The 12,756-nt window shown below is 41.0% G+C and overlaps 1 protein-coding gene across 3 annotated transcripts in view; it reads left to right on the top strand.

Moving 5' to 3' along the window:
* Nucleotides 1-1,236: 1,236 nt before the first annotated feature.
* SKAP2 (src kinase associated phosphoprotein 2) overlaps nt 1,237-12,756 on the top strand; it is a 119,742-nt gene continuing 108,222 nt past the window's right edge. The window contains exons 1-2 of one of the 3 annotated variants that reach the window (XM_075083109.1): nt 1,237-1,504; nt 12,072-12,177. In XM_075083109.1, the coding sequence (XP_074939210.1) occupies nt 1,456-1,504; nt 12,072-12,177 (155 nt within the window). In that variant the 5' untranslated portion in view covers nt 1,237-1,455. Of the gene's footprint in view, nt 1,505-1,569; nt 2,068-12,071; nt 12,178-12,756 lie in introns of those variants that run through there. The other 2 variants (XM_075083108.1, XM_075083107.1) reach the window with 2 other exon arrangements.

Genomic DNA, 12,756 nt, shown 5'->3' with positions numbered 1-12,756 from the left:
GAACAATATAATCTAACACCACATCTACATTGCAGACTTCAGCTGGCACAGCTACATGAAGCAGTAGTACAAAACTGTTTTAATACCTGACTGATACAGCTGTACTGCCAGCTGTGCCACAAGTGTTAATAAAATTACCGTGGTCTAAAGGTGAATTTTCAGAAATATAACTTCTTTTTCTTGCTGTTTTTTCTACACTGGTATGACACACAGATGTGCTGACATAACTGTAGCTCTAACACAAACACATATTCTGTAATAATAACATAGATATAGCCAAAACCACCAAGGTCACAAATGCACATGCTAGAAGTTTACTTTGACTATTTCTACACTAAACATATTACATCACTAATGTGCTCCAAATACATATGACTAGGGATTTGCGGGGAAAAATATATCAAAGGTGCCCCATAAACAGAACTTCTACAGTCAGCCCTTCTAACAGCCCAGCTGCGTTGCTTGGGACAGCATCCCTTCCTTCTTTGGCCCACACATCTGTGCTAACAGAGGCCAATACCAACAGGCCCTTTCCCACTGCTTCACTTTCCATTTCTTATTTCACTGCATGCCACCTTTGTGCATGTGATTTTCTCCTCAAGTTCCCTGGCTTGATTTTGCCAGCTGTGACCATTGGGACACTCCCACCACAGTGGCATAAAGCCAGGCTGTGGTCTGCAAACCCAACCCCAAATCCCAAACCCTGCCACTGGTAATGGGAACGGGCCGAGAGGGAAGATAAGTGGGGAAACCAGCAGGGCCCTGCTGAACACCAGGGCTGATGTTCTTCCCCCTCATTCTGTCAGCAGCACCATCCCACCTGCTAACAAGTGAGCTACGGTCAGCACCATGCTCCGAATAAAGGCTAGAAAGATATTTGAAAGAAATTTGGTCCAAAATTTATTGCCCTTCACACCCAGGGACCCCACTCCCACCCCACCCACCCGTGTGAGAGGAGAGCGGGCCGCCAGCCCCCGGCCTGGGAAGGGCCTCCCGCTTGGGCGGGACAATCAATGGACCAGAGAGCAGCTTCCGGGTATTCTCATCCAATAGTCAACTTCTCGTGGGCTTCGGGGCGGAGGCGAGCAGATGACTAACGCTGGGCGCCATGTTGGATTCTGGCAACAGGGTGCCCTTACGCAAAATGGCTGGGCGGCAGCGGTCACGTGGGAGGCAGTTCGCCGCGGCGGGGCGTTGCTAAAGGGGACACCCCGCAGCTGATGGAAACACCGCGAGGGGAGTGAAGCGCATGCTTCACGTGGGGGGAGGGCGCAAAGCGTGGTGAAGCCCCGCCCTCGCGGCTCGCAGCTCCGCCCCCGCGGCTCGCTGTCGTGCCGTTGCGGCCGGTGGGCGGGGCCTCTGCTTCCTCGCTGCCGGTGCCGGTGGCGGGGGGAGACGCCGAGCCCCGCCCGCAGGGTGTCCCCAGCCTCCCGGCTGCCCCCCGCCGCCCTCAGCATGCACGGCGCCCTCGCCATCCCCGAGGAGGTCTGTAGCCTCCTGGCAGGTAAGGCCGGCCGCCGGCAGGGAGGGAGGGCTTCCCGGGAGGCGGAGGGGTGGCCGAGGGGGACGGACCGGCGGGGGGTGTGACGGGCCGGGGTAGCCAGCGCGGCGCGGCGGACCGGCCCCCTGTGCCGCCGCCCCGGCGGAGCGCTCCTCAGCGGGCGCCCACCGCTCGCGTCCACCGCGTGGGTCGGGGGGGTTCCCTTCCCCCGCCAGTTGCTCTCCCCCGGTTACTTCCTCCCCGCCGTGTCCCGGCGGCGGCAGCCCTCCGGCGCGGTGCTGCCGTCCCCTCCCTGCGGCTGCTCGGCGCACCCGAAATGAGGAAGGAGAGAGGTCCGGCTCCCGCTGCCGGCCTGGCCGTCCTGCTGAGACGCCCTCAGCCCCCCGCCCGCCTCTGGCGAGGGTCCTCAGCTGACAGGCGTGTGAGGGAGGCAGCGGGCACCGGGCAGGCCCCGCCGCCCCGAGTGAACCACCGAGCCGTCAGGTGGGAGTTTCTGCCCTCCGAGGTGTGTCAGTGGCCTGGCAGGGACTGTCGGGAGTTGGACCCTGCAGTTCTGCTGTCGGCAGGTCTGTTTCCCTGAATTAACTGAAAAATTTAAAAAACTTCCCCGCTAAATAGCTTAGGCTGATGTCACCGAAAATAATTAAGATGTTACTGGACTGCTGGCCTGTTGTCATGTCAAACACTCCTGTCTGTGCCTGTCCATGGATACGTTGGAGCATAGGAATGGGATGACTTCTCATTGTGAAGAGTTATCAACAATAGTGCTGGTAGAGACTTAAAAATACTGGCAATAGTTTTTAGGTTCAACATTTAGATTTCATTTTTTAAAAACTTTTTTTTTTGCTGTCCATTAAAACAAATTGTATATTTCCAGTTTGGGATTTCTTTTATCGTTACGAAAAATTCATAAAAATGGCTTTGCTCTCCTGAAAAAAGTTCAGTTTCAGAAGTATCTTTCTTCTGAGAACTTCTGTTTCTGCCACAGGAACTTGCGTAGCTCTGACTAAGCTGTACAAATTACCCTTGCTTTTCAAAATCTTCCCTCTGAAATGAAGTACTTGATTACATGTCAGGGCACCTGCTAGAACCTAGTGTAGCTCATCACCTTTGAAGGCTGTTCTTAAACATTTTAATTGTAAGACTTAATGCTTGAAACACATTGCTGTCACCGGTCAGTCTTCTCACCTTTAAAGCACTTCTGCCAGCTCTTCGAAGTGGTTTCCAACTACTGTTTGTAATGATATTATTTGCAGATCATACCATCTGTAGTAAAATCTGCATGAAAGGCCAATGGAAAGAAGGAAAGCTGATCATTTGTTTTCATGGTATAGATTCTTAATAATTTAAAAAAATATATTTAAAAAATTAGCCTTACAGGGCCTTTCCAAACCTTGGTAGTTTCTGTGGTATTACTGTATTGTGGAACTTGTGATCACACAAAGCATGTGTGTGTTTGTTTTGGAGCTATTTCCACTGTGTGAAGCTGATCTTAGAAACTCTTTAATGTTTTAAGTGCTTTTAGGATATTTTTCAGGGGAGGGTGCAATGCAGATGTGATTACTCCAGACTGTGCTGTTTTTTGTCATGGTGCCTCATCTTTACAACCTGTCCTTCTCTCCATCTTTATCCAGTCTCCCATGGAAAGAGAAATAGAAAGGTATTTCAAAGTGAAACTGGGAACACCCCTTTTCCCTCAAGGGGGATGTTTACATGCTCTTTCAGTGTCACTATGATCAACGGCCTAAGTTATATACAGGTATCTAGTGTGTGTACAGCTTCAGCTTTTCTGGAAGACAATGAGGTGGTTTCTTTAGTGCTGACTATAGAACTGAAGTTAAGAGAATGGAATTATTTAGCAATAATCTTTGTTTTGTTATTATGGTAGCGTAAATGCTACATAATAATACATGGCTACAACTGTATTTGTAATAAATTTTCAACTTGATTTGCTTTCACATGCAGTTTTGTTTTGGGACTCAATGCAAAATGGGCTTAACACCTGTTAGTTTTATAACAGTGTAATTAGGGAGTAAACTGAAATCTAGCAGGGTGGAGATGGTGTAGTGAGGAACAATTAATAGTTTGTAACTTTTAATCCTTACTTAGAATTAACAGAGGGGAAAGCGGAGCAGAATTAACAAAGGGAAAGAAATGTAAGGATAAGTATGGCTATACACTATACATATTCAATATCCTGATTCCTTTTGTTAAGAAAAAAAAGGGATTACTCTTTTTTTGGGGGTTACCAGTCATGCACAAAAGTTAAAAACTAAAGTACATCAAGCCATATGAGCAGTTCATTCACTGACACATTTAGGTTCTGGTAATATTTAATTATGTAGTCTTCTGCTTCTTTTTGCTGAAACTATTAATGTAGTGAAGATGTATGATAATGGAGAGAGGAAGGGAGTTCTGTAATATCTTTACTATTCATTAAGCAACTCTTACACAATACAAAGACTGCATTGAGTTGATAGTTATTAATTTCTGCATGTTCTTCTTCGCGGGTGCTTCTTAATGTATTATTTTAATGGCTCACAAGTATTGATTCAGCACCTCTTTGTGATGAGGGAATATTGTTTTCCCGTCAGTAAAATTAGTGTAATAAACAAGATGTGATCTGGGGTTGCAAAAAATAATCAATGGTGGAACAGAATTAGAATTCAAATTCACCTGCCTCCATGCTGTGCTGGTTTCTGCATAAGATAATGTGAGTTGGATGTCTTTATTCAGTGGCCGTTATGAGTGCCAGGCACTTCTTCATATCAGGTTCTGTTGAGAACATGCAGTTAATGTCTAGCAACAAGCACCTTTTTTCAGCCTGTTAGTCACATAGCAGTGAGGCAGTGACAGATACAAAATCTCATAAATACTGTGTTCTTCCTTCTCTCCTTGGTCTTTTTGCCTACTATTTCCAACTTCTCCAATAAGTGGAGGAGCGATCATATGGATTTCCTTATCCCTGCTTAGCCTTGATTGATTGTTGGAGTACTGTCCACCCACTACGCTGAACAAGTAGGGGTCCTACTGGAAAACATACTAAGTGCTCCTGTAGTTAAACATGGTGATAATGGGTATAAACACACCAGGGGATGAATTAAAGTTGCACAGGAAACTTTCTGACTTGTGAGTGTTTTACTTTGAAGCTAAACAATATTATATCTTTAATGCAAAAACAAATTCTGTCACACGTGCTGGCAGGGTCGTTACAGTTGCATGTCAGTGGCGCTGAAATGTTCCAGGCAGAAGCACAGCTTGAGCTCAGGGCTAACTGCGTTAGTGGGAAACAGGAGGAAGCTGTTTCTGTGAAGCTGAGGGGGAAAGGTCAGCGTGGCAATGGGCTTATTGAGAGGATTGTTGGGATTTCACAATCCCATCCTCTCTTCTCTGACTTGTTGGAGTGGTGGGAGGGAAGCACTGGGGACAGAAACAGGGCCCTCTAGTCTTGAATTGAACTTCTGGTGGGAGGAAAAAGTGATTTTCTTGCTCTCTCACCCCTCTCTCCACACCTGGGAGGTGCGTGGTAACGTATGTGACTTCTTCATTCCCTATCTGTGTCTCTGCACCTTGTAGATGATGCTTGAGGTTTTGGAATTTAGTGCATGAAGCCCAGCTCCATTGTGTCTTTTCTTCTTTTGAAAAGGTATCCTTTGTGGTGTTTGTACATTCAGGATCTTTTTTTGGGTGGTTGGCAAAGTGGGATGTTTTTTTTTTACCTTGCTGTCAAATTTTTATTGATTACGTTGATTGTTGGAGGCCTGCTCATTTTTATTTTAACTTACTCTCTGATGCACATTCTAAGTTTTGGCTTGCCCATAGCCCAGGAGGATTTCAGAGGCTGCTTCTTCCTCAAAAGCATGTTATTTCTCTTGTAACATAAATCAGACTAGTTGCTTGGACCATCTCGATTTTTCTCAGTAATGGAGATTTAGTTGGAGGAGTTAAGAAATCTTTATTTTTTTATTTTTTAAAGTTTTTGATGGTGTCATGATCATTAGATATATGTGTCATTTATATCTTTTTTCATCTTCCATTCATCACACCTGTAGTAAGGGTTGTATTGCCTACATCATGACTGTAGTAAGGATCGTATTGCCTTTTATTATGCAGTTTTCCTTTCACACTTTGCAGTATTTCCAGCTTGAATCTTCTGTATTCATATTTTAAAAGTTACGAAGATTTTTGCTATGAAAACAGAATAAAACTCTTTCTCTGGTTCATATGGAACCTTATATCTAGTCCCAGTATCTGTTTTCCTTTTTCTACTAAACAAAACCCCAAAACAAAATAGAAACCAGTGTTCTTGCCCTAGAGACTGTTTCCACCCAGATATTATTCAGTTTGTTTAAATGCTTAGTCATATTGTCCAAATTGCCTTTTTTTTTTTTTTCAATGATTCCTCTAATTTTTTCTCCAAATTAATATCGTTTGCCCCCTTCTTTAGTTGCATCCTGGAAACAGCATGCAGAAGAGGGTAAGGCAAGAAAACTACAGGATGGTGGATCCAGTCCATGACTTTAGTTTTGCTTACCTTTTAATATTGGGCAGTACAGCGGTTATATTTACCCCTGACATTCAGACAACTGTCTTTTTTTGGCCTCCTTAATCAGCTGTTGCTGGACTTGCTCCTTACATTCCTGTCATAGAAAAAGCCACCTAGGTATGGTGTAGCTCTTCTTCATTGGCTGGTTCAATTTTAAAAATATATTGTTGTTTAGAACTTTACTCTTTGTTTTAAAGTATCATTTTCACGTTTCCAAGCCTTTAACGAATGCTGGTTCTTGCTGAAGAATCTATCTTTACAAGAAAATCCAGGGCAATTATTGTAGACTTGTATTTACAGCATTGGTAATATATATGTATTTCAATAGTAATGGAATAAGAATAGAAACAGTGAGGTGAAAAAATGCGCAAAGTCATTCCTGGTAAGAAATTACCTCCAGTGATTTGAAACGTAGTTCAATTGTCTCTGCCATAAACTTGAGAATAAGTGTCATATATGGGTGATGAAAATGGCATAGGCTATTTTTTATATACTCATTATTCACTTAGTTTGTCTTTTTCAATTAACGTGGAGTCTATCTTTCTCATCTGACTGAGTTTACATTTCTTTCATAATCATATGTCAACAAACCACAATAGATGCAGCATAATGTGGCATACAGTGTAAATCTTTAGGTTAATCCTTAACGGTTTTTATCATAGTTCATTTGGAATCACTTTGTAACTTGATCATGATTTGTACTGGTGTGGTTTTTTTTTTTCATGATATGCTTAATATGTTACAGCTTGGTCTTTCCTTGCCTCTAATGTAGAGAGGATGCTCAACTACTCAGCCAATGAGATTAGATATCCTTGATTACAATGTGTTTTTTTTTTTTCTTTAACCTCTTAAGAGTAGTTGTATCTGTTTGCTTCATTTGAGGAGTCTTAGCAGTTTGGATGTACTTCTGTTTTCTAAATCACTAATGAAACTGTTCAGGGTCAATGTTTGTCATGATGCTTTGTATGTGGCAACATGGCAAGATAGTCTTGCTTTTGGGGATTTGAGGTACAGCAGTTTCTAAAGGCTGCCCTTTCCAGAACTTTGTACTAAAAGGAATGCTCACCTACCTCTTAGGGTGGATCAATGTGGTGTTTTTAGACATCTTAAAGTGTCAGTCGCTTTTATTTTACATCATGTGTTCTGTTTCTGTATAAGTTTTTTTTTAAAGATGGTTTAGCAAACTCTGGAAAGAGACTTTTAAATATAGTTGGGAAGGAAGCAAAATCCTTATATTTCTTCATTCAGGAGGACAGGCAGTCACAGATATTGCTTGATAATTTGTATTCAGACCTGTTCCCTCTTAACGAATCGCATGAAAACTGAAATCAAATTAATTACTTGCTTTCTAATGCCAGCCCATGTAAAGCTGAAAGATATGTGGTGGTTTGTTTAATATTGGTCACCTTTGGACAGTGTGTGTGCACAAATGTGCCTAGCTTGTAGCCTCCTTCCAAAATTCTCTGGCCTGCCTTCCCAAATTCTCTGGCTCTCAATCCTTGAGGCGGAGGAGAGATGGGAAAAGGCTGGTTGCTGGAGGAATTGTTCTGCTGACCTGCCATTCCCTTCTTGTGTGACTGGCAGCGCATCCACCAGGTGACCCCATGCAGGTGTCCCTTGTCATATGATGGATGGATGTGTGTCCAGCCCCGAAACAGGAGCCTGCATTCTCCTTGGGTCACGGGCAGGGAGCTGCGTGCATGCTCTGCCATGTGAGTGGAAACACACCTATCTCATTGCTAGTTTATAATTGTTCTTATTTGAATGGCATGAACTCATCAGGCGATGAAGTGACTAACTTATGGATAATGTGATAGGCAACGTTTTTGTTATCTACCGGAGGAGGGGAGAAAGGAAGGTCCAGGGCACCGTCTGGGTGCTTCTCTGAGAGTCTGTTTGGCCCATCCTTACACAAAAATGAGGTAGTTCTGTCTTAAGGATGTTTATTAAGTGCGCCTTATGATCTCAATATTAAGCCCTGTAAACAACAGAAGTGCTGTGATTTGGTATCATTAGCAGTCTTTAGCGCAGCATTTGCTTTGGGCTAAAAATTTACAGCATTCTTTGATGAAGGCTGAAACTAGGCAGATAAGCTTTTTCAAGAAAACAGCCCCAAAGACTTAAAATGATGAAAAACTTGCCGTGTTGTCTGTTTATAGTCATGGAAGTAAGGAGAACCACAGAATGTTTTAACAATGAAAAGCAAAGTAAATAATAACTTTTTTCCTTGTAACAGCAATGTAGATGAAAATGAAATGACAGTGACTTTTTCAGCTTCAGACTGTTGTACAAAATGGCAATTAAGCTTTGAACTATATGAGCCAGTTGAAGCGGACAGAGCTAGACTGCAGTGTGACTTCCCTTTTCTGTCAGTTTGTAACCCGTATTGACAGAGCAATTTGTGAGTGGATTGTATCAGTGGGATCTTTCAGTTCAGCAGCTATTGTTTATTTCTGGAAGTAAATAATTTCTCTGGGGCATGGTTCAGACAAAGTTAAAATATGAGCTCAAAGAAACAGAGCAACAAATATGGGTCTTCAATCTATTGGGTGGTCTAACACACAAGCTTAAAGAAAAGTTAAGAAGTGTTGAATAGGTTTCCAAAGTTTATTTCTCTGTGAAATTTCAGTGTTTTCAATGGAAACAGCTGAGTTTCTGCAATATGTGATACTAAATAGCTGCTCAATTTGTTAGAAACAAACAATTTATGGAAATAGATAACCTGTTTTGTGTGGTGACTGATTAGTAAAACTGCTTTTAAATCAGAAATCTGTTCAAAGATGTTTTCTTTTTGGAGTTTATCTTTTATTACTTTTTGAATTCCTCAATGGACGAACCACTACTGAAGCATGAAGGAAACACGTCTACACTGAAGTGCTTCTGATTAGTGGCTTACACTTTCCTTCTCTGTATAGCATTAAACTAGCAGAGGAGCGATCAAGTTTTGAATGGAGAAGGAAGAGCGAGTAAGTTACTAGAATAGTGGTGAGAAATGGGTAAATTTTACTGCATCTGTCTGAAGCTCACTGTATGAGATTTGCACCTGTCATGCTGAAGTCCTGAGTTCTGTTCTGATTCTAAGGTAAATCGCATTGAGGAACGTCAGAGAAATTGCATGAATGTTCCCTTATGTTAAGCCGGTGATGAAGCGCGCTCTAACAGCAGGGATTGCTCTTTCTGCACTCTTCCATAGTGTGGAAATAACAGGTAGTGAAGAGATGATTGTAAGTTAGATAACTTTCTTGTTTCTTGTCCAGAGGGGCCTAGTGTAAGTTACCAATCTCATGTGCATCTGACATATCCTGAATGGATTTACAGCGCTAGATCAGAAGGTGGCTGGAGCAGGGTATATAACATTCTGTATAACTCTGAGTATATAGGAAAATCTACGATATAGTAACATGTTGTTTTCCAAGTATATTGCTTCTTTAGCATCCTGTTGAAGATCATGTGTATATCAGGTCTGTCTTCATATTTTGGTGTTGTGATGAATCAAGGTATATACTTTCTTTGGACATATGGAAGTAATAGTATTCCATGGTGAGAACAGTGCATTCTATTTGTGACTACCTGAGCTCACAGAATTTGTTTTACAATCTCGCAGGAGAGGGAAGCTGTCCCAGGGATGTCTTCTCTGTAACTGCTGCTGCTGTTTAGAAACAACAAACTTATCAGGAGCTTGTGCATGTTTGCACTCTTTCTGTTTCTCTCTTTCCCCCCTCTCCCCCATCTTGTTACCTACTTCTACTAAGAAGAGATGGAGCATCTACTTCAGCCCTGTACCTCCGTGGTTGAAAATTCTGCATTATTTCTGCTTTTGAAGTCCAAGCCTTTCCAGAAAAGAACAGATTGTGTCAACATAGTTAGTCCTCCAATTTTCGTATCTGCAGTGTATTCTAAGCCAGAAGTGGTAATTCTTCTTCTGATAGCACAATTAAGGAGTATGTGGGGAGAACAAACAAGTTATCTCAACATTTGTGTTTGAAAAAAGCTTTGAGAGTCAGTCAAAACCAGAGGCAACTGAGTTCACAGCTGGGTTTTGAGCTTTTCCAAGAAGTAAAGCAGCCCACTGAGTTTAAATGAAGACTGCTGAGGCAAAGTTCTGTGATTATTTAGTGTCTAAAGATTACTGTGCAAGCATTGCTCCTTATTTATAAAAGTGACTAATTCTTCTAAGCTTTCACATATTGTTACCGAGGTAGAACTTTGAAGCTGCAATCTAATTTTGAAATAAATATGTAAAAGTATGAAGGAACAAATATTTAATCAGTATGTCTCTCCCAGTGTGAAAGGTTGGTCTGTACTGGAAAATCCTGTCAGGTTTCATTGAGGGAAAAACTGCTGGTGATTTTGTTTTTTGTCCTCAGTAGTAAAAGTATCGTGTCTTTTGACCTAAGGGAGTTTTTGTGGCTGCTCAGTGTCTTGGGATCATGTGGATCTTCATTTGGCTGCTTGATTGGAAATTACAATCATTGGAATTTATGAAGATGTATAAATTTTCGGTAGGTTAGGACAAAAATGTTTCCAGGGATGCTCAGTGTATGGCATAGAGGCTGTTGGGGGTGTGTCTGGAGGATTCATTAATACACATGTTAAGTGCCTTTCCTTCTGTCCTTTTAAAGAAGGAATGCCATAGAACTGAGTGTGGGTCACCATCCTTCAGGACTGCTTTGGAAAATGTAGTGGGGAAGATTCTCTGTCTCATGGGGAGGAGGATCAATATATTTCTTCAGAACTCTAAAACACTTTACAAAATGAAGATTTTTGCCACATTTTGTGACAGCAGCAAGCCACTCTAAACATCTAAATCATAATCTGGTAAATTATTTATGAGGAATGAAATTTTCGTAATAGCTATGCTAGTGTTCTCAAAGAGTAACTTTTGACTTAATTTGTTTTGTTGCAGCCTGTGATATAAAGCGGGATATGCTTCTGTTGAACTGTTTTCTAAAGAAACAAAGCAGACAGTTAAGGCTTTCAGTTAGGAAATCTGCAGTGAATATTCAAAGTCGTTTGAAAATGTAAACTTTTGCGTGCAAACATTTGAATGTTACATATGCTTTCCCTGTTCAGTAAACTGAACGGTTATTATCCATACAGCTGAGAAGTTTAAGTTAACAAGCAGGATTTTTTGGTCATATTTCTACTTTTCATTTTTTACGTTAATGGTGTGCTGATTGGTAACTATAAGAAACTTTTACAGTTGGTTTTGGCAATTATTTTTGTTAACCAAGAAAACATACCACTGGAGGAGTTACACTCGCCAAAATTCTCAGTCACTGCATTGTTTTTATCTTATGGAACGGATATTTACTATATTACAAAGAATCATGGCAACTTTAAGAAATGCTTTGATTCTACATGACTGACTAAATGTATCTTCTGTATAAGAATTAAAAATTACAGTGCAGATCAGAACTTTGGTTTGTGATTCTACACTGCAGGTATGCTTAATTTCAAGTGCATGCTTAAGCTCAATTCCTTCGATATGGTTATTGTGCCTACCTAATTGTTTGAAGGATTAAGGCTTCAGATATGAACTGTTAGTCAGGTAGGGCACTCAGAGACAATGTGAGAACATTTGAAAATACTGGAACCAGTAAGTGTTCTATATTGGTAGCTGGGTAGGTGTTACTGCTGAAATAATGAATTACTCAACCATTTTTGTAACTTGAACTTCTGAAATAACATGGCAGTAATACATGCATAAAGGCTCTTTCCATGCTTTAGCTTTATCCCTTACTTTAGGTTATGGAAATAAATTGCAGTACTATAACAATTACCTAGGACTTATGTGGTGTAATTAAGTGAGCAAGAATCAAATGTCACTGTAGGATTTGCTGCGTGAAGCATAAGTAGATCAGAGAACAAATGTATCCTATTTAGACTCTGAAATGTTCGTTAACGATGCTGTGTGTAGGCCTGAAAATAATTTTCTTAGTTTCTTTACAGTAGTATCAGGACAAACTCATTACAGCAATATTTATCTTTTTTTGAGGTGTACTTTTTTGTTTCTTTATTTAGATGTTGACACTTTTATTTCCCAAACGCTAAAAGGAGAAAATCTATCCAAGAAAGCAAAAGAAAACAGGGAAGTTCTTCTTAAGAAGATAAAAGATGTTAAGGCAAGGTAAGTGAGCTTCATGACTTAATATGTTATAAAATCACTTACTGATAACTTAAGTCTTTACAGTCTTTTAATAACCATTAAAAATATTACCAATTAAAAATCTGTCGATGTCCTGATTTTGTCAAACAATCTACATGGGTTCAAGTATTTCTTTCTTGAAGCTGCTAGAATTTAGTAAGAAATGGCAACATAAGGATTTGTCCCATTTGAATCGCTGTAGTATTCTGAACCCTGATTGCAAGCTGGTTGGGTAGAACTTGCCCTCACCTCTGCTGTGGAAAGATTCATTAAAATATGAGAAATATAGTGAATTGACAATGTGAATGAGCTTTCTGTTGCCATACTCAGCTGGTGTAAAACAACATAATTCAATGCTGACTCTGCTTTACTGTATATTGTGTCATTTAGCTCTGTCTGTATTAAATTGAAACTAGTAACTACTTGTTAAGTTTGTTTCAGCAGTGTTTAAATAGTGAAATAACTATGACAAGCAGAGGGCTGTGGTATGTTTTTTTCCTTATCTTTTTAATATCGGGTATGATTTGGGACTCTGTTGTTGTGTTAATTTCAGTCAAATAA

Source organism: Phalacrocorax aristotelis, chromosome 2 (genome assembly GCF_949628215.1).
Source record: "Phalacrocorax aristotelis chromosome 2, bGulAri2.1, whole genome shotgun sequence".
Lineage (NCBI taxonomy): Eukaryota > Metazoa > Chordata > Aves > Suliformes > Phalacrocoracidae > Phalacrocorax > Phalacrocorax aristotelis.
Note: the sequence above shows the minus strand (reverse complement) of the source record. Positions and strands in the feature narration are given on the sequence as shown.